The 27064-nt window shown below is 38.0% G+C and overlaps 1 protein-coding gene across 1 annotated transcript in view; it reads right to left on the bottom strand.

Annotated features, from left to right (window-relative positions):
- The window catches only part of phtm (cytochrome P450 enzyme phantom), a 104595-nt gene that overhangs the window by 9206 nt on the left and 68325 nt on the right, over positions 1-27064 (bottom strand). Inside the window, exons 2-5 of the mRNA XM_083125698.1 lie at positions 19572-19717; positions 10186-10385; positions 7448-7742; positions 2133-2294 (exon numbers count right to left, since the gene is read on the bottom strand). Coding sequence (XP_082981824.1) covers positions 2133-2294; positions 7448-7742; positions 10186-10385; positions 19572-19717 — 803 coding nt within the window. The remainder of the gene's footprint in view (positions 1-2132; positions 2295-7447; positions 7743-10185; positions 10386-19571; positions 19718-27064) is intronic.

Below are 27064 nucleotides of genomic sequence, written 5' to 3'. Positions count from 1 at the left end.
ATCAAGAATTATCCTTAGGCAGAGGTATTTAGCAAAGTATATTTTCAAGTTCACATTTTGCTCATATTGGAACGTTAAACACAGATTAATGTAGGAGGATCCACTGAGTTTCTACCAGGAATCAAACCATGGATCCCAACATCGCTAGCCACTACGCTATCGGGATGGTCCAATGGCATTTAGGAAATTAAGCATATTTCCGTGTGTTTGCTTGTGTCCGAAAGGTACAAAGAGCAGACTTGAGGTATAGTCTTGACGGAAGTGACGCCACCTAATGCAGTTTGAAAGCGCCAAGTACACGAGGAATTGAGACCACAGCTCTGAGCACGGATCGTTGCAGACTTGATCACGTGATTTCTGCACTCGTTGTTCATTTGTTTGAAATTACGGAGGTAGAAAGCCAGGAACGTAGGTTAAATATACGTTATAGGCCAGCATGTTGTTGGTTGAAGAGTTTCTAATGGGTGGAAGTGTATGTAGGGACATTTGAAAATGCTATGTGATTTCTATGGTGAAAAACAAGTGTTTAAAACGCGGGGAAAGCAACGTGTCCTCAGTTTCATCTACTGATCGTATTTGGCGCTGCAGTCGAAGTGCAATTCGAAAGACTTTCACTTCCAGTCCACGACTTCAAGACCGCACTGCAAGACCATTCTTGGAGGGGTCGGACACGGCCAAAGACTAATCGGGACTGTACCTACAGTTTCAACTGGGTATCGAACCCGGGACCCCTTGATTACAAGGCGACGACGTTATCACTACGCCATCGGGGAGGCCCGTTTTATTTATACCAAAGACGGTAAAGAGACACTGGTACTAGAAGGTTATCCACATTAGCTCCTGACAGTGAGGACGAATGACAACATCGATAAAAGAACACTACAATAAACTGGTTACAGGATTGATCATCTATTTATCATCTCAAAAATACATAAACAATGCATTCATGTAGTTTCTAAATAAAAGATCATTGCAAAGGAAGAGGCAGGGAAGATAAATCGTTCCACGAATTGAAGTGGGGAAACAGGTGTTGGAATTCTGACTTGAGAGCACGATCTTCAACATTCTTCAGAGCTCGTTGACAAAAGGGTGTTATTTATTGCAGCAAGTTCCTGCGAATTAGACAGAAGAAATGGCTGAACGCTGTGCAGCATAAACTTGTTTCAATACCAAGAAAGCATCGGCCAATATCTCATGTTACTGTGTCAAAATGCAACAAGCACTAGATCCGCTTGTCTATGGTAGACAAGCAACAGGAAGTAGACAATACCTCTCAAACAATTTAAGCTGAAAATATGTAATTCTGCGAACTACAGGACCTACACATTGTTTACTTGTCTGTTCGATTAAATAATCTAATTAATCGATATACAGGGTGATTCAGTTAAAGTGTGCAAGAAAGAAGCATGAAATACGTGATGCACTATTGAACAGTTGGAGATCGGAACCTAGGGTCGGAGAAGCTAGAGTAACGAGATATGGGCTGAAACATGTCGAACGCTAGCGTGTATATGTTTGTCAATTTGGAAACTAGTAGCTACTTGGCAAACCAACGAATATTTTCATTTTTCATGTGAAAAATTACTCCCGGTTGTAATCTCATTTCCCAGCGTTTGTTACGTCACACGTCGAATGGCGGGCTCAGCAGTACGGTTACAGTTGTGCGAGATGTGAGATGCATGCCGAAACCTTCCTCAGGGAAATATTTACAACCTAAATGTGATGAGGAGACAGGTGAGTGGAGAAAGTTACACGATTTAGAACTATTCAGATATTATTTGAATGGTTCAATCAAAAAGACTTAGGTGGGCAGGCCATGTGGCACGAATGGGAGAGGAAAGAAGAGTTTACAGGATTCTTTTCTGGAAACCTGATGGTAAGAGACCAGTAGGAAGGCCAAGACGAAGATGGAGGGATAACGTTGAGAAGGACCTGAAGGAAATCGGTAAGGATGGAAAAGATTGGATTGATCTTGCTCAGGATAGGGACAGATGGAAGGCTTGTGTTGCTGCAGCCATAAACCTTCGGGTTTAAGAATGCTATATAATTAGTTAGTTAGTATATCTCTTGGTTGAGAAGAACTGATTAGAATGAAATTCAGTCATCAGTTCTCTCATTACAGAGTATGTTACCTGCAGTGTGCCATGTGGAATGCCCACGGGTACCACGGACCGTATCCTCTGGGTCTCCGCAATGGCGGCTTCGGTGTAGGGCAGACTTGGAAGGTCCTCGAGAGTTGGCAATCGGTCTCCTGGGCCACCAACAACTCCATCCAGTTCCTCCTGCACTTTTCTCTGCAATGACAGGAAGGGTATCCGAGTTAAAGACCACTCTTCTTCTATGCTTTAGGAATCTACAGTGTGTCCTAAATTAGTGTTTACGCTCTTTGAATGTTAACAGAGAATTGTTCTTGTATGTACGCATTTCTTGCATTGTACAATTATTCCTATTGTACACTACGGTTGTTACAAGCATGAAAACACAGTTATTGTTGTGGCATTTCATGAGAACATACGCTCCCTTCATCAGACATTTATTTTTAGTTTGATTAAAGATAGTAATAACAAAGGTTAAAATATGTTCAACAAAAGGAATCAGTTGTACAATGGATCTTGTCAATGTTATATTGTTGTAATATAGCAACTTAACTGTGAAACAAGCAGCCTGTTTAATTATTATATTAGAATCTTTAAAAATTATAAATCCCAAATCATCAGACAATTCCAAATCACCATTGCCTTTACAGAGATTCTTGATGCTTTGAGAAAACAGACTGCTTGTTTCACAGTAAAGTTGCTACATTCCAACAATGTAACATTGACAAGATCCATTGTATAACTGATTCTTTTTTAAAGATTTGTAACCATTGTTTTAACTGTATCTTTAATCAAACTAAAAATAAATGCCTGATGAAGGGAGTGTGCATTCTCCTGAAACGTCACAACAAAAAACTGGATTTTATGATTGTAACAACCGTAGACAACAAGAGAAATAGTTAACAGAGAAACTACTGAAGATAACTTGACTGGACTTCTTGTATTATAAGCTGCAATATCTATATTTAGTGTGTGTGAGAGCGTATGTAGGCATTCTGTTGTTTTTAGTTCCATCACAGCCCACCAGGTGGTAGTGTTCCCAAAGTGGCAGAGGTGAGTACTTTTTCTTTCGAGCAATGTAAGAAGTGTCAAATGACCAAACAGATCTCCCAATTTAACACCGTTAGATTTCTACCTCTGGGAAACTGAAGAACGATGCGTACCCCACAAAGCCAACGTCACTGGATGACATGAAACTAGCTGTGCTTCCCTTCCTGTAGAAACCATATCTGGTGTTGGTTGATTTGTCGATCTGTTCGATGGTATTGCAGACAAAGTATTGCTGTAACTTTAAGGTATGTAACATGCAAAACAGGGTTTCCATCATTAAAGTTCAACGAGTGTAAACACTGTTTTGGGACACACTGTATTTATGGTGAATAAAATATCAAGATTTCTGTACAAAAACTGGACATATTTTGGGATCGAAAGCGATATATAAAATAGCATTTCGGTGTTAAAATGATGAATAAAACCATAAATTTGATTTTAAGAACTACATTATTTACACAAAATAAACATTTCCCTTCTAACAGTCGAGTATTACGTTTATCCGTGTATTAAGGAGTCAATTTTTGCTTCTCAAATATTTGCAACGGAATTTATTCATTTTCCATGACTTGCATATCTGACTCGTAGGATAATTCAGAATTCAGAATGTGTCACGTCCAGGGCCGGATTTACCTGTTTGCGGCCCCTAGGCCAAACAAGCTCTGCCGCCCCCCATACCGTTTATCAAGAATGAAAAAAAATAATTCTGTATTACTATTTTTACTATTAACGGCATGCAGTATTAATTTAATGATAGTTACATACAAAACATGTAACAAAGCGATATGACATAAATTATATAAATTACATTTTAACATTTACCTTGTTTTTCAAAGAAGACTTATTTTTACTTCATTTAAGTGATAGGACACACTGGGCTCATCAACGGCACTTTCCTCACTCTTTTCCTGATTACATTTCTGTATAAAAAAGGAACTGATTTTCGGAACCTTCTTCAGAAATGCTTCCTGCTTTTCATCTTTCTCCGCTTTTCTCTTTTTGTATTGTGACCCACTGAGTCTTACTCTTTTATCACTCATAATGAGCGTAATGACATTTTAAACTTACCCCAACAAACGCACGTCGGACATTGACACACCACCTACTTCTTGAATAATATTCTCGAGCAACTAACAGTAGAATAGTACAATGTTATTAAACCCCTTTAATAATGCTTGCACCGACAGTTTAATTCTCAACAATTCAATGCGAATCACATGCTTTTGATATGCGGCCAATGCCGGCCTTAACAAGGAACAACGTTCCTGGAACGCAGCCAAGCCGGTGTTGTCTTTCAAAAGCAAGCGGCAGGCTCCTCGTTCTTGCCGCAATCACCGACCCGGCTCAGAACAATACTGTACATTGAAAGGTAATTAAAACAACAAATTAGTAAAGTAGTTCCGAGCCCTGCTAGCCTATCTCTCTTAAGAAATATTCTTCGTTAACTTATATTTACAATACACTACGTTAAGTCATTGCATTCGTGTCTATGAGGTCTATTGGGAAATCTGGGCCTGGTCACGTGGGTACACAAAACTCCAAATTTCGCCTTTAAGAGTTTATTTCGCATTTTACAGTTAATTTCGCATCATCTTGTGACAACACATTAGAGGCGCAACCACGAATTTTTGTCTGGGGGGGGGGGCAAGTACCAGAATAAACGTACCATTATTATTATTATTATTATTATTAATAATAATTTTAATAATGTTGATAATAATAATGTTATTATTATAACATCATTATTATTGTTATTGTTATTATTGACTTGCTTTATTTTACTTCGCTTTTTGTGCCACTTTTGGCTAATTTGCGAAGATGGGGATGACTTACGATGTGATGAAATTGATGAATGGACACTCACAAACATCCATGCCCAAGCCGGGATTCGAACCCGGGACCAATATTATTATTATTATTATTATTAGTAGTAGTAGTAGTAGTAGTAGTAGTAGTAGTAGCGGTAGTAGTATTAGTATCAAATACGTTATTACCCTCGTAAATTATGCATAAAGGGGGCAAAAGTTGGTGCTTAAGGATTTGAATTATTTTTTCAACACGTTCAATTTGACATTAATAATGGAAAACAAGCGAACAAACTATTTTTTTAAAGACAGAAAATGCTTGATAAATGCATTCTAATTTTTTTTTTCATTAACATGTATAACTTTCATGCACGATATATGTTTCAGATATATGCAACATGAAGCATATTCAAAGTTTCTTTAATACATATTATATACAACATATATTATTTAAATACATTACACAAACAATTCATCCATCTCACAATAAACCAACAGCAAAAATTACACAAATTGCCTCTCAAATGTGCACGTTCCCTTTCCTCAAAACAATTGTTCAGGCAATTAAAACAAAATCAATTAAGACAAATCTTATTTCTCTGTAATTTACAAGGCATTACAGAGAAGAATGATACATCGCGAGCGAAGCGAGCAAGAACATTTTTGTATCCAATTTTTTGCAGGCTGAAATCAATATTGATTTAATAGGGTGCAAATAATTTCACGGGACGCCAATGTATTCTCTCTTTTACAACTTTTGTACCTCCCCGATGGTGTAATGGTAACATCGTCACCTTGTGTTGTGATCAAGGAGTTCCGGGTTCGATACACGGTGGAGGCACATGGCACAGTGGTTCGGATCCCACTTTAAACTGTAGGATCAGTACCGATTAGCCTTTCTGTGCGTAAAGTGGACTTAAAACCACAAATCAATCAATCAATTTTAAAACTTATTTTCATTTAGATCGTTCTACACCCAGAGCCGACTCCCGCCCCCTAGCTACGGTTCTGAACTTGATAAGACTAAGAAAAGCAGAAAATTTTACGAATAGTGTTTTTATTTGCATAAAATTTGAAGTTGTGGGCGGTAATTGCCCCCTGCAAGTACACTTGGACGTCAATGTTTGCCCCCCCTATCCCCCCTAGAACTCATTTCGGTCCAAGGTTCGGGGGGGCAGTGCCCCCCTGTGGTTGCGCCACTGCAACACATGGTACGAAAATGGACCCCCAGCACTTTCAAAAACATGAAAAATGAACTCTGCAGTGTGGTATTTCATATTTCATAAATGACGTTCAATCAAGTAGACGAATAGCGGTGTTCAAGTTAAGAAGATTCAACAAATGCCTGTCTGCTGCTTTAAACATTCATTTCATTAGTTAGTACGAAGGTGGATTAATTTAATCAGGTTGATTTATTTTTTAAAAAATATAAATAAATAAATAATTTATAGAATAATGTACATAAGGATTTTGTAGATATCAGAATCACTTTTGATAAGAGTACATTAATCTCGTAATCATTTAATGGTGTTTATTAGGCTCTAAGAAAGGGAAAGAAGGGATAGAAAATATATGTACTGATGGGGTGAAGATCATACGAAAGAAAATGTAATATGTAAAACACACTCAAATCTCGATTTAAAATTTAATAATTTTTATAGGCAAAAATAGCAAACATTTTGTGTAGAAATATATACAAAATACTAATCAAACCGTAAATGGTGTCATTATCATTAAACTGTAAATGACAGCTGATATTTAGCAAACTATCATTAAAAAAGTTGCCAACATTCATCCACAAAAGGCTTTAAATAATATTTTAAGTTACAAACATGGAGTAAATCCAGAATGTTTTATTTTCACTGGAAGAAAAGTTAGTGAAATTATGTATTATAGTTTCATTCACACACTCAACAAAAATTTCGATAGTAGGTTCATGTATATTTACATATAATTTTATATTTGTTTTAATGAAACTATTCAAATATTTTACAGAGCCCTTTAGAAAAAGTCTTTCCATATATAAAAATCATATCTATATGTATGGTGACAAAAGCCATACCAGCAATTTTAAGCATTTTTTAAAATGAAAAATCGATTTGAAAAAAAAATAAACTTTTAAAAAAAAATTAAAATCATGATTATTATCCACCCTGGTTAGCACACACCACGTGACAGATGAACCGAGAAGGTTACTTAATTTAGAACTGCATAATGGCATTCATGTCCTGATATTATTAGAATAGTTAAATCGAGAAGACTTAGGTAGGCAGGCCATGTGGCACGAATTGGAGAGGAAAGAGGATTCTTGTTGGGAAACCTAATGGTAAGAGACCTGTAGGAAGGTCAAGACGTAGATGGGCCTAAAAAATATCGGTAAGGATGGAAAATATTGGATTGATCTTGCTCAGGATAGGGACAGATGGAAGGCTTGTGTTGCTGCAGCCATAAACCTTCGGGTTTAAGAAGATTAGAGAGTTTGTTAGTTAGTCATACCTGCACATCCTGGTACATGGCCATGTATAGCACAAACCAACGTAGTGTGGTTAAGGTGGTGTCGACTCCTGCCCCGAACAGGTCGGCCATTGCAAAGTGGAACTGGGACGTTGAATACAATTCCTTCTTCACCTCTTCTTGGTCCATTGCGATGAGGTAAGCATCCACGTAATCTCTAGGGGCTTCAGGATCCAGAGTTTTTCGATGATCCTCTATAATCTGCTCGTAAATCTCGTGGGTCTTCACTATGCCGTCGCATAGGAATTGCATTAGCTTTTGGTATCGGGGAAGTACGCTGCAATGAAAATGCAAAGTGGTTGTCAACACTGCGTGAAGGGTGGGTGATTATTAAGACTTAAAATGCAACAAATCTGTGCAACTTTAAATGCAGAAATCCTAACTAACTACCTCTCTAGCCTTCTTAAACCCGAAGGTTCATGTCTGCAGGAACGCAGGCCTTCCATCTGTCCCTATCCTGAGCAAGATCAATCCACTCTTTCCATCCCTACCGATTTCCCTTAGGTCCATCTCAATGTTATCCCTCCATCTTCATCTTGGCCTTCCTACAGGTCTCTTACCATCAGGTTTCTCAATAAGAATCCTGCAAAATTTTCTTTCCTCTCCCATTCGTGCCACATGGCCTGCCCACCTAAGGCTTCTTGATTTAATCAATCTAATAATATCTGGACATGAATACAAATTATGTAATCTTCTCCACTCACCTATCTCCTCATCCCTTTTATGTCCAAATATTTTCCTAACGATTTCATTTTCAAATACTCTTAATTTATTTTCCTCTTTCAATGTAAGGAACGAATTTTCGCATCCATATAATACTACAGGCAAAATTACTGTTTTGTATATTTTAACTTTTAGTTTCTTAGAAATCAAACGAGAAGACAAAAGTTTATGAAGAGAAAAGTAACACGCATTCCTGAATTAAGCCTGCTTTTTATTTCCTCTTTAATATCATTTTCATTTGTTAGTATTACTCCTAAGTACTTGAATTTGGAAACTGGTTCAAACGAGTTGTTATCAATAATTAGATTTTGATTATTACCTAACACTTGGTTTCGGCCTGTAAGCATATATTTAGTTTTCTCTTTGCTAATTTCCAAACCTCTCTCTTTAGCTGCCTTGAAAAATATTTTAGCAATATTCTTAATTCTTATGCAGAAATCCACTAGATTAAAAAGAAATTAACGTTTTCATTTGAAAGTTCTCGTATTACAAGGGTAGTTATTGATTGAGTTGGCGTTTTAAGTCCGCTTTATGCACAGTAAGGCTAATCGGGACTGGACCTACAGTTTAAAGCGGGATCCGAACCACTATGTGCCTCCACCAGGTATCGAACCCGGGACCCTTTGATTACAAGGCGACGAGACTACCACTGCGGCATCAAGGAGGCACTTTAAAGGGTAGTTATGTTTAAACAATTGTGTTTAGTTTCATAATTCGTTGCAGAGAAACTGTGAGACAATGCTGCTTAACTCTCCGTAGAACAGTTACAAATGTAATCTGGGCGTGATTTAAATTAGGTGATTTCTTAGAAAAAAATCACCGATTTAAATCATTTTAAATAAATAATTTATAGAATAATGTACATAAGGATTTTGAAGATATCAGAATCACTTATCGTGAAAGTACATTCATCTTGTAATCATTTAATGGTGTTTATTAGGCTCTAAGATAGGAAAAGAAAGGATTTGATTGATTGATTGATTGATTTAGTTTATTTTACTTCGCGTTTTGCGCCTCTTGGCTAATTTGCGAAGATGGGGATGAGTGATGAAATTGGTGAATGGACATTCACAATCAACCAAGCCCGAGCGGGATTCGAACTCGGTACCCTTGGCGTCGCAGCGCGATGTGAAAAGATAGGAAACAAAATATATGTACTGATGGGGTGAAGCTATTAGGAAACAAAATGCAATATGTAAAGTGTAACTACACTTAAATTTATCTTGATTTAAAATTCAATCATTTTTATAAGCAAAAATAGCAAACATTTTGTATAGAAAAGTGTACAAAGTAGTGTACATATCATTATCATTAAACTATAAATAAATATGGCAGCTGATATTTTGCAAACTATAATTAAAAAGATCGCCAAAAATTCAGCTACAAAGGCCATAAAATTATTTTAAGTTACAATTATACAGTAAATCCAGAATGTTGAATTTTCACTGGAAGAAAAGTTACTTAAATAATTATATGTAGTTTCATTAACACACTCTTGAAAAACATTTCCGTAGTAGGTTCATATGTACAGTATCACAGAAATATGTATATTTACATATATTTACATATATTTATTTTTATTTGTTTTAATCAAACTGTTCAAATATTTTACAGGGCTGTTTACTAGAAAAAAGCCTTTCTATAAAAAACATATATCTATATGTATGGTGCCAAAAACTATACAGGGTCTCCCCGATGGCGCAGTGACAGCGTCGTCGCCTTGTAATCAAGGGGTCCCGGCTTCGATACCCGATGGAGACACATAGTGGTTCGGATCCCACTTTAAACTTTAGGTCCAGTCCCGATTAGCCTTCCTGTGCATAAAGTGAACTTAAAACACATACTCAAACAAAACAAAAACGATACAATCAATTTTAAGGGTGTGTTTTTTTAAAAAAAATCGATTTAAATTTTAAAAAATCATAGAAAATCATGATTTTATCCACCCTGCTACGAATCCATAACCATGAGACATTTTACTCTCAGAATGAACAAACCTTAAGAAAGGAAGAAAGTTCAAGGGCCCTGCGACGCCCATCTTCTTGGTCCCTTCCTCCTGCAACATATGCAACCACCGCCACGTCTCGTCTTCTTCTTCCCATGTTTTGCCCAGCACGAAGGAGCTGACCACATTGCCCACGCAGTGGCACAGGATGGGAAGGACGTCCACGCGAGAATTCTCAACCTCCTTCAATTTCTGCAAGAATGAAATTTTGTTTATTAATATTAACGACCAGTGCACTTGTTGGAAAGTAATATAAATGATCTGACATTGGACTTAGATATTAAACGAGAAGACAAAGGTTTATGAATAAACTAGAAGTTAAAATATACAAAACAGTAATTTTGCCTGTAGTATTATATGGATGCGAAACTTGTCCCTTACATTAAAAGAGTATTAAGGAAAATATTTGGTTCTAAAAGGGATGAAGAGACAGGTGAGTGGTGAAGGTTACATAATTTAGAACTACATAATGTGTATTCATGTCCAAATATTATTAGAATGCTTAAATCAAGAAGACTTAGGTGGGCAGGTCATGTGGCAAGAATGGGATAGGAAAGAAGAGTTTACAGGATTCTTGTTGGGAAACCTAATGGTAAGAGACCAGTAGGAAGATAAGACGAAGATGGAGTGATAATGTTGAGATGGACCTAAAGGAAATTGGTAGGGATGGAAGAGAGTATATAGATCTTGCTCAGGATAGGGACATTGATTGATTTGGTGTAAAATAGTACACACTACGGCTAATCGGAACTGGACCTACAGTTTAAAGTGGGATCCGAACCACTATGTGCCTCCACCGGGTTCGAACCCGGGACCCCTTGATTACAAGTTAATGACGCAACCACTGCGCCATCGGGGAGGCCCAGGATAGGGACAGATGGAAGGCCTGTGTTGCTACAGCCATGAACCTTCGGGTTTAAGAAGGTTAGAAAACTGACCTTTGACTTGAATTAGCATGAGTAGTATAGTTAATTAGTTCAAAATATATGCAAATTAGTTCAAAATACTAAACTAAAACAGTCGTTATCTCATATCTATACTATTAGCATGGAATGTTAATCGATTGTATAGTGCTTTAAACTATACTTATTCTAACAAACACTTATTGCAACGATTAATTCCACAGAAATATACACCAAAGTGAGTTTAAAAAATATTTTTTGCCAACTCTTTGAAATACAAAATGTTGTTGGTAAAAACAAGGATCAGCAACTGGCATCAATGTATGAGCAACAATCTGGCAACACTGTCGCATGGAGTATGAGTTTGTTAACCTTTTTTTAACTGAAAAAGGAAAAGTAGTGTGAATCACGTGATTAATTTTGATTATTACTTAATTGTTTACTTCATCAACATTTTAGCTGTTAGGATTTCTCCTCTATTATACAAGTATAATACAGGGAGGTTATTTCAGTCGTTCACCGCGACAGCGCCGGCCGCCTAGCAGCCCCTTCATGCAACAGGTCCCGGCAAATTCCGTTACAGGAAGTCCGTAACATAAACAGCTTGTTTTGTAACGTTTCCACTTTTCACAATTACAGTTACAATTACAATTGAAATAAGCACGTACCTTGTCGCAAGGATGCTGGAAAAGGTGTCCTCACAAATACAAATATTTCTGGCATCTTATTTCTGACATCTAATCTTAGATTAGACATCGCTACTTTATTCTCAGTTGTCTCGACAGCGCCGGCAGCTTATCGGGGGTCGGGGGAATTGTCAGCCGCGAGAGGGCGCTTCATACTGAACGTTTTCACGTAATTATCGTACATAAAAACTCTTTGTTCAAGACTATATTTGTTTAGCGGAATAACTAATGAATGAATAACAATTAACACACAATAAAGCACTAGGACTGAATAGCAGACCCAACTCAATAACACAGTATAAACAACACGCGTGCTGATAAACTCAGACAAAAGTGAACATAGCGCAGACTCACTACGTCTGGTAGCCGCCAGTGTTGCTAACCATTTTCCGGCAATGTCCCTACAGACGTAGTCAAAATCTCCCTACAACTTGCCAAATGCACCTACGCCAAGTAAAGCGACTTTAAAAAACAACACCTCATGAGCGTGCAAAACAGAAGATAAAATGTACACATTTACTTACCAAATCTTTCTGCTCGGTGCTTCCACAATTAATGAAGGAGCGAATTTACAATACAGGACCCCTCCCCTTTTTTTGTAATATTTCTCATAATCACTAATTGAGGCCTCCAAATCACGAATTTGAAGGTAAAATTTGCGGTCACTTGTAGAAATTGCAAAATATGTGAAATTGAGTGGTTCGCGATCGGCACGATTGCTCATTATTTACCGGACGATTTTGTGTTTCCAATACTTAAAAAACGAAATATACATTCCTGATATTACTACGACCCCAAATTTTAACTATGTTTGCCTATCCTAACCTAACCTTACCGTGAATGGTTCGTGGGGCTATCCGTCAATGATTTGTGGGTGCATGGATTTCGACCCCAAATTTTAATTATGTTTGCCTTGCTTAACAAAAATCTTATTTTCGTAGCACTTTAACGGCAAACGTTCATCATCGAAGACGCCATTTTAGTATCCTGCAATTTTACGATCGATACACTGTTGCCAAACTTACCTGTAATAAAATCAGTCCACATTCCACATGTTCTTCTACATCGTGATTGTCACATATAAGCAAGCACCTTCTTTGGGCAATATACCGAAATCCATAAGTTTATTAATTAGCCCACGGCAATCCTCCTGCACACTCCACCTAAAAATCTATACAACATTAACAACTTTTTTACTATTCTCTTCCGCCATTCTTACACGATCCATGCTCTCCAAGTATGAAATCGACAGTGTGGCAACGCTGTAGACAGCGTAACTAATTACGAACGTCATTTGTTCATATCAACAAATATGGCTACCATACTTGTATACGGAGAATCATTCCGAGAATTGAAAAGCTTATTTTACAACTTCTACACTTTAATGAACAATTTTTTCACCTCACCCCAACATGTTAACTTGAGATAAATCATCACGACTAATTATTTCGTGAGTATAAGACGTAGCATAGAAATTACAGAATGGTCCGGTATTGTAAATTCTAGCCTTAATGAATAATAGGGGTGTGAGGGACAGAATATTTTGGGTCCGGACGAGATCGGGACGGGAAAATTTGCAATTTCCCGACCAAGTCGGGAAATTTTCGGGACGGGAAATTTCCGTAGCACTGGAAATCTCGAATTCTACACGTCATTTTCACTTTAAGTGTTTGTTTTTGAATTTGTAGAATAAAAACTTAAAATTTCCGATAAGTTCCAGAAACTTACAATGCAGAAAACGTCTAGAATTAACGACTTTTTAAAGTGACCATTCGGTATTTCCCGACTGCTCGGGATCCCGAAAAGTCGGGAAGTCATCGGGATTTTTTTTCCCGATCTCGGTCCCGATTTTTCGGGATCCGCACACTCCTAATGAATAACGTTGAGTTATTTACTGTTGATTATGTTATTTGAAGTCATACATACTGCTGCTGATGTGAAGAGATAGATATTGGTTGGTGATGCTGTATTTCCTGCAGTCTTTAACAATTCTGGTCCCATTCTATTTCTCTTTTTTGTTTTTGTATCACCTAACATTGAAAATATTCTTTACGTTTCCGCGTTAGAATGTGGCAATGTTAGCACTATTTTCGCGAGAGTGGAAAAGTTTTCAAAAAAGAACTTGCCTTGAAAGTTCTTGGTAACCGATAACATGTTTCAAAATTCTGATGGAGATTTGTTGGTTAGTTCTTATTTCTCCTCCTCGCTAAAGTATCCAGATAAACGAATCCATTCATTCCAAACCGAGCACGAAGAAAGTGCAACTGACTGACGAGTAAGCTTTGCACCTTTGCACAATAAAATGTTATTTTCCAAGATTGAAAAAAGTTCCTACGTTTTCCCTTATTTGGTAAAATCTGTCCCTACGCGGGCAAAATATAGTGAAAAGTCCCTATGCGTAGGGACATGTCCCTACGGTTGGCATCACTGGCGACATGTGTCCCGTTCGTTCAGTATGAAGCGCCATCTCGCGGCTGACAATTCCCCCGACCCCCGATAAGCTGCCGGCGCTGTCGAGACAACTGAGGATAAAGTAGAGATGTCTAATCTAAGATTAGATGTCAGAAATAAGGTGCCAGAAATATTTGTATTTGGGAGGACACCTTTTCTAGCATCCTTGCGACAAGGTACGTGCTTATTTCAATTGTAATTGTAACTGTAATTGTGAAAAGTGGAAACATTACAAAACAAGCTGTTTTTGTTACGGACTTCCTGTAACGTAATTTGCCGGGAATTGTTGCATGAAGGTACCGCTAAGCGGCCGGCGCTGTCGCGGTGAACGACTGAAATAACCTCCCTGTATATAAAGTCAATTGGTAGAATCAAATTGTACTTTTTTGTGTGAAGTTGGAAGAAAATTCAAAATATTAAACTGCATTAAAAACTATTGTATTTCATTAGATACTAATTGAAATGCAAATTATCAATATGCATGCAGTAGATATCACATTTCTTGTAACAACACAGTGTAGTTGAACACCTCTACTTGAAAATGCAATACAATACCTAACAATAACAGAAAGTCAAATATACTGTGAGTCACACATGGAATTAACTACGGCCTGCTTTATAAAGGCCGGAATCCTGAAATGTGGCAACGCTGTCTCGCCGGTCTAAACATCCAGCTACATAGCATGGGCAAGGTTATTAGAAGAGCATGGGCGCGAATAGCAAAATTGATGTTGACTCTTAAAGAAACACAGGAATCTGTGTAAAATGTTTTCCTTTTTCCAAATCTGGACAGAAGATTGACATTACGATGTAAGTGGAAGACATACATTAACAATTGAAATATAAATTTGCCGTTAAATAACTTGAAATAAGCAGAAAATACAATGCCAACTTTGCATTTCATACGCAGTATCAAGTATGGAACTTTCCAATAATGTGTAGCTTGCCCTTATTTTATTTGCTAGCATTTCGGAATGACATTCGAATCTAACAACAAAATGATGGAAGATCTAACACACTGGACTTAAAGTTCTAAAAGTAAGACGTACAGTCACGGACTGAATACATTGACTTTCAATGGAATCGTTAAAAGCCGGCAGTGTCCGTGACTGTACAAAGTAGTTGTTGATGTGATAAACCAGCATGAACGAGTGTTACATTCCGAGTTTAAATAAATCTTATGTAGCCTAAATATTTCTGTACAACGTCTTCATTTTAGCAGTCTATGACATAATTGCCAAGATTTTATTCAACAGAGAGTACATTGTAATTACGATGTGCATATGTACAAATATTTGTTTTGTTTGCATATAGCCTATGTATGTACAAGGCTAAAATAATGCCGACTGCTGGTGACTATCTAGTCGCTGCAAGAAAGTGGATAATTTTGCATGGTTTAGAAATTAGAAGGTGTTACATTTCCGTCGATTTTATCTTGCGGAGATATGTTACAGTGAAGGAATTAGTGATTTTGTGTTCTACAGTTTTTGTTAGGTTAGGCAATTTTATGCTCTTAGAGGTTTGTTTCAGTTTGTATTGTTTCCCGAATTCTTGTTTGAGTGTTGTAGTTTAACCCTTGTACTTAATACAAGTAAAAGCTTAGCGTGTGATGCCTCATGCACACAACTTTTCTCAGCGTCAGCGTGGAATTTGCTTTTTGCGTAAACATGTTTTAAGCCTCTATGTCATGGTTATAGCTCTTCGACGTCGCTAATTTATTTTGCACATGATAATTAAGAATATTAATGACATCAATATGGTATATTTATTATATTCGATGATTCACCACATGTGAAACATACGAAATGCTCCGTGAAATGCTGATATGCTGCTCAAAACATGTAATGTATATTTTTAACAACATGATAACATATTGCTTTACTTAGGAAAAATAACGTTCAATACACTAGCGAATACAATTTGAGCGTATTATGTTATTACGGGATGAATAGGGTACATAAAATTATTACTTTTTTGTACATTTGGACGTTCATTCCGTAATGTTTCTACCGAGAAACATCGGCAGCTGATGTCACGGTTTACAGGGTTGACAAATTGAAGGCTCCGGCCTCTATTCAAGATGGCCGTGAATTAACCCAAAGTAATATCAATGCTCAAGATTAACTTTTTCGCTACAGGTGGGTTTCATGTGACGTCAGGATGCGCACAGCCGCCATGTTTGCGGACAATTGCAAGGAAATATCCACCACGTAGCGTTCGTTACATCTGCACCAACTACACGTTTCTTTTAAATCACGAATGTCTGTGTTAGTATCTACTGCCAGCCCTCCCGCTTGAATTCCTGCCAGAATCTCAATCGTGTTTGCTTGAAGCCACAACGCAACAGTTTGTGACGGAGGTGAAACACACCTATAATCGATTATTGATTATCATTTTCGCGCCTGAGAGTCACTTCACAAGAAAATGCTGTAACTGACGAACCAAGCAGGTAGCACCTGTGAAACAGGAAATTGAAGCTGATTGGCTGTTTGAGTCACGTGCACGATACTACGTCGAATATTTTGGCGGGAAGAGGTAAAAACTTACACATTGCAGATTGTGGCAATTATGGATGTACAATCGAATTTAAGTTATTTAGGAATTAAGTATTTATTGCCATCTATCAGTTTTCGAGCTTGGAGCTGAAATACTTCGATGCTTGACAAGAAAAAGCATTCATTTCTCAGCAGAAATCCAAGCTCGACATGGAAACTTACCTGAAATAATCGACAATTTTGAATTATCTATTATAGATGACATTACTATTAGTTGTTGCTGAAATCGTTAAAGACATGTTTACAAAACTTGTCAATCTTGGGGGTCATTGCCCCCGGCGTGTGCATCCAGTCGGAATACTTGAGCCTGTTTTTCGGCCGTTGACTCCGCTCTTCGTGCGTCTTTTGTTGATGTTTTCGATTTGCTTATTGGGAGAAAGCGTGCCGAACATTTCCCCTCAGATGTTGATATAGTTGGGTATATTTCACACAGAACTACCGATCTTCTGAGGCAATATAATCTAAGCCGGCGTCGTATTTATGGACCAATATTTAGACTCCCAGATATATCCTAGAAATAAAAAGTTATTGTTTATACAACTTTAACATTTCCACGTAGTACACCCAATGGTCAACCTCACTTCCACGCAGTCCACCCTGGACTGCATTTTGCAGACGAACGAGGCTCTGGCGACTGGACAGTAAATTCTTCGTAGGACTGTTTGTGTGTTGTCCTGTGATTTGTCCTTGTGTGTGCTGAGTGCTCCTTTACAGCCTCAGCTTTTAACTGAAGTCAGAATATTTTAGTCTCCGACATTACAGTTGTGTTATTATAGTTGAGACTGCTTTATACGTAACTCATTTATACGTAATCCTGTTTTATACGTAAATTACTGTAGGTACCGGTAAAATATAATTTAAAAACGTGTAAATTAAACCTTACTTGTATGTAATTCCTATATACGTAATTCGGTGTTATACATACTACCTTTCATAAAACATTTGATTTGAATGTAACCAAGCTATATGTCAGAGAAGTGACAGTTGCTACTTGTTGGCCATGGACAACAGAAAGAGGAAAAGTTACACGCTTGACCAGAAAGTAAAATGTATACAGGAAGTGGACGCTAATCCACATAAAAATAAAACTGATATAGCTGCAGTTTTAGGCATCGCTTATACCGCACTTTGCACAGTCATTAGTAAAAGAAATGCTATTTTAGGTGATTTTTTTAAAATTGGGTAGTAAAACTATGAAAGTATAATGTCTACTGTAGTATTTCAGTATCAAAGTGTTCGCTAATAAAGTGACAAATGTAATTAGGGTATATACGGGATTATCCCCTTTCTTAAAGAAATGTCCCGGTGTCCCGGAAAATGTTCTCGGGACGCCCATTTGTCCCGCATTTAGCTAAACAAGAAACTAATTCAAATTTGAAAATCATTTTATACAACAAGAAATGTATAACAATTTATAACTAACCTAATTGGATACCAATTACCATTTACCACTCAATCCTCATATTAACATTGGCGTAGAACTGCTCATTGTCGATTGTCGATATGTCGAATAAGAAGCGACTCACGACTGGCAAAGGCAGTTCTGGTTCCAATACATCTATCACTTGTTTCTTTTCTTGGCCAATGGAATCAGAGTGGAGTGGATAATATTCAGGACTTAGGTGTTGTAAAAGGTTTTCTTTTATTTCGTCATGCCAAGAAGTAAGTGTTCTTATAGTAGTGATTATTCTAAACAAAGATCCTCTTAAAGTACGCAAAGTGTTCACTCATATATTAATATATTTTGTCAAAATGTTAAAAATTCGGCATTAACAATGCTTTAAACTGCAATTAATTTTGTGATGTTTAAAAATTTTATAAAAATACATTTAACTATATCCATGTCTATGTGTCCCGTTTTCTTTATTTTAGAAATCTGTCAACCCTAAATGTAATGTATATAAGAATCAAACTTTTAGATTCATTATGTACCACTTTATGACAGAAATAACCATTATTATACTGTATCTTGTTCTTCAAAGTAGATACAATTACAGTTTTTAATAATGATATGACATGGTATCTAAATCTGATTTGTAAGTAATTCTCAGTTATACGTACTATTTTTCTCTTCATCTTGACATACGTGTAACTCAGGTTCAACTGTAGTTATACAGAGTAATTCAAAATGAATGGTGCAACTTTACACAGTTATTATGACGCTACTATTTATGATAGAAAATCAAACAAGGCATCAACATGAAGAAAATCTCTGGAAGTTTTATTCCCACTTAGCGGGCTTGTTCTGCTTAGCCGATGCTCCACCAGGATCGTCAGTGTCGCAAAATGGCTAATGACCAGTAGAGGGCGTATTGTGTGTTGGAGCTGATTGAATCACAATGGTGCAAATACATTTCCGAATGCTTTTCGGTAGTAATGCATACGTTTCACCCTTCCAAAAGATTTGCCAAAGTTACAACTGCGAATTGTTAGTGCCTTCGAAACCGTTGACAACGATTTCTGTTTCGTGAATAGCAGGTACTTGATTATCGTTTTCACCTTCTCCACATTACACGTGGTTCCCATGTTGAATCTTTATAATGTGAGTAAAACTTCCAGAGTTCTTCTTTATATTGATGCTTTGTCTGATTTTCTACCATAAATAGTAACGTCATAATAACTGTGTAAAATTGCACCATTCTTTTTGCATCACGCTGTATTTTAGATAAGGCAAGGAGCTGAACTCCGGATTATGTGACGGGTGCAAGTGACGTACCCAAAATATTAATTAAATCAATCAATCCATGTATCACTGACAAGGTGTGGCTGTTGATTCGCACTTACCGAAAGGGCATCTCGAACACCAAGTATGATCCTTCCTTCCATCACATCTCTTTTCGGCCCAAATTTCACCATTCCAAACTTTCTCAAGCAGTTGATGGTGAATTTCCTCTGGTCGCGCCACAACTCGCCTTCGGAGCAGATTAAACCTGGAAGAAATTAAATCAGTCAATCAACACATGCGCACTCTCTTGGAGAGGAGATATAGTGCAAGAAAGAGGAAGGACATAAGGAAAAGAGAAGGAAAGAAGAGGAACAGAGGATGATATAAGGCACACACACACCTCGCTCATCAATCTTCGTAAGAAGAAAGAAGAAGAGGGAGGAGATGTGAAGATGAATAAGAAGAATAACATGAAGTGCATTCCAACTCCTATCTCTCTACAATAGTCAGTTTCCAAATATCCATCCAATAGCAGGTACAGTAAAACCTCGTTAATCCGGATCCAATAAGCCGGACTTAGCTTAATCCGGAAAGGCCAAGAAAAAAGCAGAATGCAAGGTTTTAAATGTGTCTAGAAGTCAAGAAGAGAACTTCCCAAAGAAAAGGCAGTCAACCACTGATGAAATTCTGATTCCGCAGACTTTGTACTGTACTGTATAGCGTATTTAGGCCTATGCCCTGTAGATACACCATAATAAACGTGTTTTCTTGCTATAAACGGAGTTTTAATGAACTTTCTACTGTTCTTTTAGGTTATTACACTTAATACGGACTTTCGTTAAATCGGTCAACTTACTCCCCTCCATTAGTTCGGATTAACGAGGTTCTACTGTATATTAAACCAGGTTAAAGGAAACCTTCTTCACAATAGAATTCATAACATAGGAATCTAAAGATTCTATTAGATATATCAAATTTATACACAACTAAGTCAATCTAAAATACATAAGAACCTATAGAAATAGCCCCACAAATATTATATAAACTATATCATACATATCTATTTTTCTATATACTATAATACATTTTATATTCCACGTTAGGACACATTAACTTCAATTTTAATATATACATATGTTTCATATTAGTACTTTTCATTTTTATCTCTATGTACTTTAATACTTATACAGAGCATTCCCTGACATTCGCTACGAAACTCGGCGGCAAGCGGCCCGGCATCAGCGCTTGTCTTTCCCGCTGAACGGGTCCGCGACAGTCGCTAGAGTCGGTTCTTAAAATTAAAGTTTTCATATTGTGTACTAACCTTGACTACAGAAGGTGTTGAAAATAATGTCCCTCTGCTGCAACACATTCCTCGCATCTCCGAAGGAAATTGGCATTTACACGTGCAAGTTCGTCTACTGTAATTCTTCCGATATCTCGTACAATACTATCTTTTTTAACTCACGGATGGTGTGCGGATTGTCTTTGTATACTTTATTTTTAGATTTCCTCTTTTTCCTTTCCACTTTTATTCAGAACTGACCCTGTTACTCTAAACTTTTTTACGAGGTTTAATATAGTGGTCCTATGTGGAACGGGAACACCAGGAAATTTCGTTGCAAAACGTCGTCGTACTTCTCCACAATTTCTCTTTCCGAAGTAACACTCGATAAGATAAAGCCTTTGTTATAATGTAAACTTTTGTGGTGCAATAATAAGCCACAATCTTCAACACACGGACACGACACAACACAACTTCCGAGGGAGGATTATACTGGCGTCAGTCTGCAACGTCAACAAAAGGGAAAGAGTGCGAAGGCAGGGAGAGCGAAAAAAACAGACTATAGCGTGCGACTGTCGCGGACACCGTTCACCTTGAAAGACAAGCGCTGACGCCGGGTCGCTTGCCGCCGAGTCTCGTAGCGAATGTCAGGAAATGCTCTGTATATAGGAACGTGAAGTTTTCGTTTTAACGATAACACCGAGAAGTTGAAGAAAGCAAAATATAGTGTTTAAAATGTATTTGGGTAGGCTAAGGAGGCAAGTTTTCGGTGTTTCCGAATCGCAAAATAACGCGAATTCAATTATTTAATTAGAATAACACCGAATTTTGCACTTGACGCGAAATATGCCATATAAACTGGGGATAACAATTCTTCTGTTGAAAAGGAACTACTGGAGAAATATTAGATCTGTCATTTGTAGTTTAGCTGGTGATAGTTCGATTCAAAAGAGATTGTCACACTTCATTTATTGAAGTTTGGCCGGGACATGACTGACAGTGTTTAACCTGGTCCTCAAATAGAATTCGATTTGGGGATCTTCCCAGAAGGGAAATTTCGTAGGAACGGGAACATTTTCATGGAGAAGCATCTGTTGTGTTTCTTGGGGGTGAGAGGGTCATGAGTGTCAACAACCTCAGTTGCGAAGGAAAAGCTGTAGGTGTAACATCGCTCTCCCGTTGCAACGTTGCGAAGCGTACGTCTGTTTTTGTCAGTTTTCATTGGCTTGTTTGTACAGTATTTGGGTGTTTCGTAAACTCATTTTCCGTGCTTTGTGTACTTTTTTACAACTTTTATCCAGTACCGGCGCTGATCAACTCTCTCCCCCTCATATTCGAGTACGTTTGGCAACATGCTGTGTATCCGACGCTAATTTGTTTCTTCCCGCCCCGTTCAGTACCTTGTGACACGAAAATGCCCGATTTCAGTCGAAGAGAATTCAACTGATCGCTGATTCGTTGTTTCCCAGCCGCCAGTTGGAATTCCGAGCGGTATACCTCGCACTAGCCAGCCATCTCCGAGGAAAAGTGTTTCAAAGTTTCGTAGATTTCCATGCGCGCCTCATTAGGGGAATATATTGGCTAGGTAGCGTGTCAGTTTCACGAGCCGAATGTTCAGAAGGGCACGAAGATATTTCGACTAAACGCACGGCCACGAAATTAGGCGGGTGGCAGAAGTTCGCGTTGTTGCCACGCCGGAGCACAAGCCCGTGTGTTCGGAGGTTCAAGAGAATGAAAGATCTCATTGTAGAGTTGGCCTTCGTAATACAAACTGACAGTATTTGCTCGAAAGGTCAGGGATGACACAAAAGTGCCTCGGTGTGACTTCGAAGTAGGCAACGCAGCCCGGTTGACGTTGCCACACAGTGCGCGGGAACCAGCGAGTTTTGTCCCGTTCTCGTTTTGCTTTTCCTATGTGTGGCACCACCCGTTTTCTTGGCCATGCGTCGAGTGCAAATTCCACTACAATTCACCAATGCCGATTTACTATTCAAGTTTCTATTCATTCCCATTTTATTGCAACAATAAAAATAAGTCCATAACCACAATTGTCAGAAAGCTGCAGTTTCGATAATAATGTACGTACCAGCAACGACAAGCCATTCGCGAAACTTGTCTGTTTATCACAAACCCGAGAAGCGGAGGGAACGAGGGATATGGACCCAGTCTATTAATTCAGGGAACAAGCTGCTTTTCCTCGTTCTGAATGTCACTCACTGAATGAAGATAGCGACCAATGGAATCTTGAGTGGCGGACACTGCTTCAGTTTTTATCCTTCGCTCACTATATAAGGTCATGCGAGCAATGTTGTAGCACATAATAAAAAGAAACGCATGTAAATACATACCCCCTTCCTCTCTAGTACAGTAACAATTGCCACTCATTTGCAATTGTTGCCTGGAGCCCCGCATAGCTTCCAAGGTGAACAAGTTGATGAATTGTTGTATGCGTCGCACGTCTCATTGGCAAAACTTGTCAGTGTTGCAAATTATGTAAAAAAAAATTGCTTTCAGTAGAATCATGTAAGCATAGCGTAATGGCACAGAACACGAAGTCTGTCACATTTCTGCTATCTTGCAATGTATCATTTGCATTACAATACGGTACACATCAGTGGCGTACACTGAGGCCAAGATATGGGCTGTCTAACTATGTCACGTGGTCCTAGGCTATGAATAAAAATAAATTTACCAACTCTCAGGTTGCCAACTCAAAAGAAATTAGGTTGCCAACTCATAAGAAATCAGGGTGCCAACTCATAGGAAATCAGGTTGTTAACCTATAAGAAATCAGGTTGCCAACTCATAGGTAATCAGGTTACCAACTCATAAGAAATCAGGCTGCCAACTCCAGAATCAGCATCATCTCACTGATATGAATAATAAATAATATTTACAATTTCTGATCGATTTTTCTCCTGAATTTTATTTTCTAGACTTCAGGCTTCGCAGATAGTCTACCTAGAATAGAATATACGCTCCTGGTACACATACGTAACTCTCTCATGTGAACTGTGTATGGGCAATGAGATAAAGTAAATATATTTTTATCTACAAGTATCGTTAAGAATGTATATGATGTAAACACGCACACATATTATATATATATATATATATATTATACACACACGGTACGTATTTGGTAAGGATGAACAATGGAAATACGGAGAGAGGTGAAACAGTACGATTATTCAGGCATGGTGATGACAATGACAGGTAGGTGGGCAAGGCACGTACAAAGGAATAAATGTAAAGCAATTTTTGCGTTAGAAAAAACAAGAAAAATAAAATACAAAGTACCAAATATTCCAATCAAAATTCTGGAGGGGCTCTACGAGGCCACAGTTAAGGCAACACTGTTCTATGGCATCGAACTATGGGTCTGGGAGGGAGGGGAAACCGTAAACATCGTACAGTCTAGATTCCTAAAACAAGGGCTAGGAGTAGGGAGGTGTACGGCAACATGTGGGGCACTTAGGGAAATGGGAAAATTAAGAGAGGAAGTGCATGCCAAAATGAGGAGCATTAAATACTGCGTGGGCAAAACTGATCACCATGGAGGGGGGAAATTTGAAGAAACTCTGTGTACAATCACAGATAAAGGGGGGGGGTAATGGGAGGCAATGGGTAGCAAAAATAAAGACGGAATTATACAGTATAGGGCTAGGATGGGTGCGGGAAGAGGGAATAGAGGGGAGAATTGATACGCAGATGCTAGGGGCCATACGTGCCAGACTGGAAGATATTACCAAACAGAAAATTTTGGCAGAATGCGACGCAAAAATATCGTTAACATCGGCGAAAATAGTGGATACGGATCGAGAATGGGGAAGGAGGAACTACGTAGATTTGTGTGGGGCAAAAGAAAGGTCAGGATTGGCCTGGTTCAGACTGGGGGGATGGGCACAAGTTAAACTTAAACGGGAGGACGGGAGCGTAGAATGCCCGTTATGCGGTGAAGACGAGACGAAATGTCACATTCTCCTCCAGTGCAAAGAAACAGGGGAGGCAAGACAAAAATATATCAGGGAAATAAATGAAGATAACATTGAGAATATAATGACAACCGTTATTAGGAGGGAGAGACCGAGAGGGGGGGAGGCGCAAATAAGGAATCTGGGAACTTTCCTACATGACGCCTGGGCAAAGAGAGCAAAGAAGCTCAGTGGGGATAGCGAACATGTGTGAAAGGGGGGAGGGTTACTAAATAAATAAATTAATAAATAAATTTGAGAAAATTTAGGAATCACTCAGGTAACAGTGCAAGTATAGGGAAAGATTTCAAATGAAATAGTGTTTGTGAACTCGCAAGCAGTGTGAAGGTGGAAGCAGACTAAAAGGAGGAAGGGTGTAGGGAAAGTACACGGAAATTTTTCACTTGTATGGTATGTATAGCTGTAAAGGCTCATACTGGAAATAAATTCTATTCTATTCACACACACACACTGTGCGAATAAACTTACAATGGTGTATTTGTGGGCTATACTGCACAATCGACCCTTGTGTTTTACCATTTCGGCGTAAAAAAAATATATGTTCACTCGTAGTACTTAATTCGAGCTTCGATTTGGCACTGTGCATTTTTCAATTAGAAGTTCCTGTTCTGTGAAATAATATAAACTTTCTTACATTACTTACCATAGCTTCTTTCCCGTATCCACATTCATGTTGTAAACACACAGTGTTGCCAGGTCGAACTTTGGTTTTTAACATGGATATAGATGCTAATTTCCACTAGGATTCAATTTACTATATTTCGTGTTTTCATCCTTATTTATGATTTTCATTTTATTTTTTGATATTTTTTAATAGCAATACACCCCCTCCCCACACACAAGGTGTACCAGATGTGAGCGCAAACTGAAACGGTGAAAAGTACACGATAGTAGATGCAAAAAACAGTTTGCGAGATAATTGCGAATGAAGCACGTATTTAGGGGGGTTCAGGGGGTCAGGACCCCCACGAAAGGATTACCAAGTATTAAAATTAAATAATGAAAATATACTCGTTTAGCATTTGTTGTATAATCGATGGTTATTAATTTCCTATGAAAATATGGAAAGTCAAGGATTATATTGGGATCATACAGCTTTGAATGACATTACAAAGATTTATACACACTACTACTCATAATTATGTGCATAAAATATTAATCAGAAACTTTACTTTTCTCGGACTGTATCTAACATTGTTTTTGTTATTCAATAAATATTCAATTCTTCATGTATTTGGCATTAATTTCATTGCCAGGGCACTTGTTTTTATATACAAATTATTCCGATCTTAACTACAGGTAAGCTACATAATGTATATGCGCTGTTATATCTTTATTCTTATACCGTCTCTTTACCTATTCATCTAATAATAATACGATATTAATTTGTATGTTGTAATTAGTATTAATTTGATTTAATGCAATTATTTCAATTAAACATTATAATAATAATAATAATTATTATTATTATTATTGAGACACTTGCTTCAGAACCCCCCGAAACATATTTCTAAATGCATGCCTGTTGAGAATGTATGGTTACGAGATCCGCCACTGGCTTCATTGTTTCTTCTGCTTGTACAGCAACTAGATACCCCGGGTGGTTAATCTGATATTGGATTTTATCTGTATCCGTCAAAGTGTTGCAAGACGCTCCTGGTGTTACAAATTCTGCTCATATTTTGAAATATCTGCCTACTTTATAATTTCTGGATATTAACAATGATCAGCAACGAATTATTCTGGGAGGGGGTTGATATCCAATGTTTTCACCAGACCAACTTTTGATAATAAATTTCCACAGCAGTAACACTGTAGATACCTGGTATTGCATTTGAGCAAAACCTGTCAGTGTGGATGACTATTGGAAATACACTCAAACGATCATTTGCATTCTTACTTTTGGATATTTTTAGATCTTGTTTTCTCTCTCCAAGTTGGCCATGGCGATGAGGATGAACAAAACCGCAAGGGTATCAATGGATCCGGGGTTGAATCCCGCTGGAAGCAGATTCCACATTGGTCGGGATCCCAGTAGCCAAGATGTGATTTACCCACCACAAGCATAAAGTGGACTTAGCTATAAGGTAAACCTGCATAATATCGGATACCCGCTCAATATCGGATACCCTCGTTTCTCGGATCGTGAGTGCTGCCATCTGCAGCAGTTCACATAACTATCTCCGTCGATTGCCGCCATTGCTCCATTCTGAGTGGGAACGCTGTTGAGCACCCTGCGCCTCCACGAACGACGAAAACAGAAATTTTCAGTTTCTGAGTTTTTGGAAGAATTTCATCATCAAAGGTTTTCACATTGAAGGTAAGGAGAAAC

Source organism: Lepisma saccharinum, chromosome 7 (assembly GCF_977018435.1).
Source record: "Lepisma saccharinum chromosome 7, izLepSacc3.1, whole genome shotgun sequence".
Lineage (NCBI taxonomy): Eukaryota > Metazoa > Arthropoda > Insecta > Zygentoma > Lepismatidae > Lepisma > Lepisma saccharinum.
The sequence above is the reverse complement of the archived record's forward strand: the minus strand, read 5'-3'. Positions and strand labels throughout refer to the sequence as shown.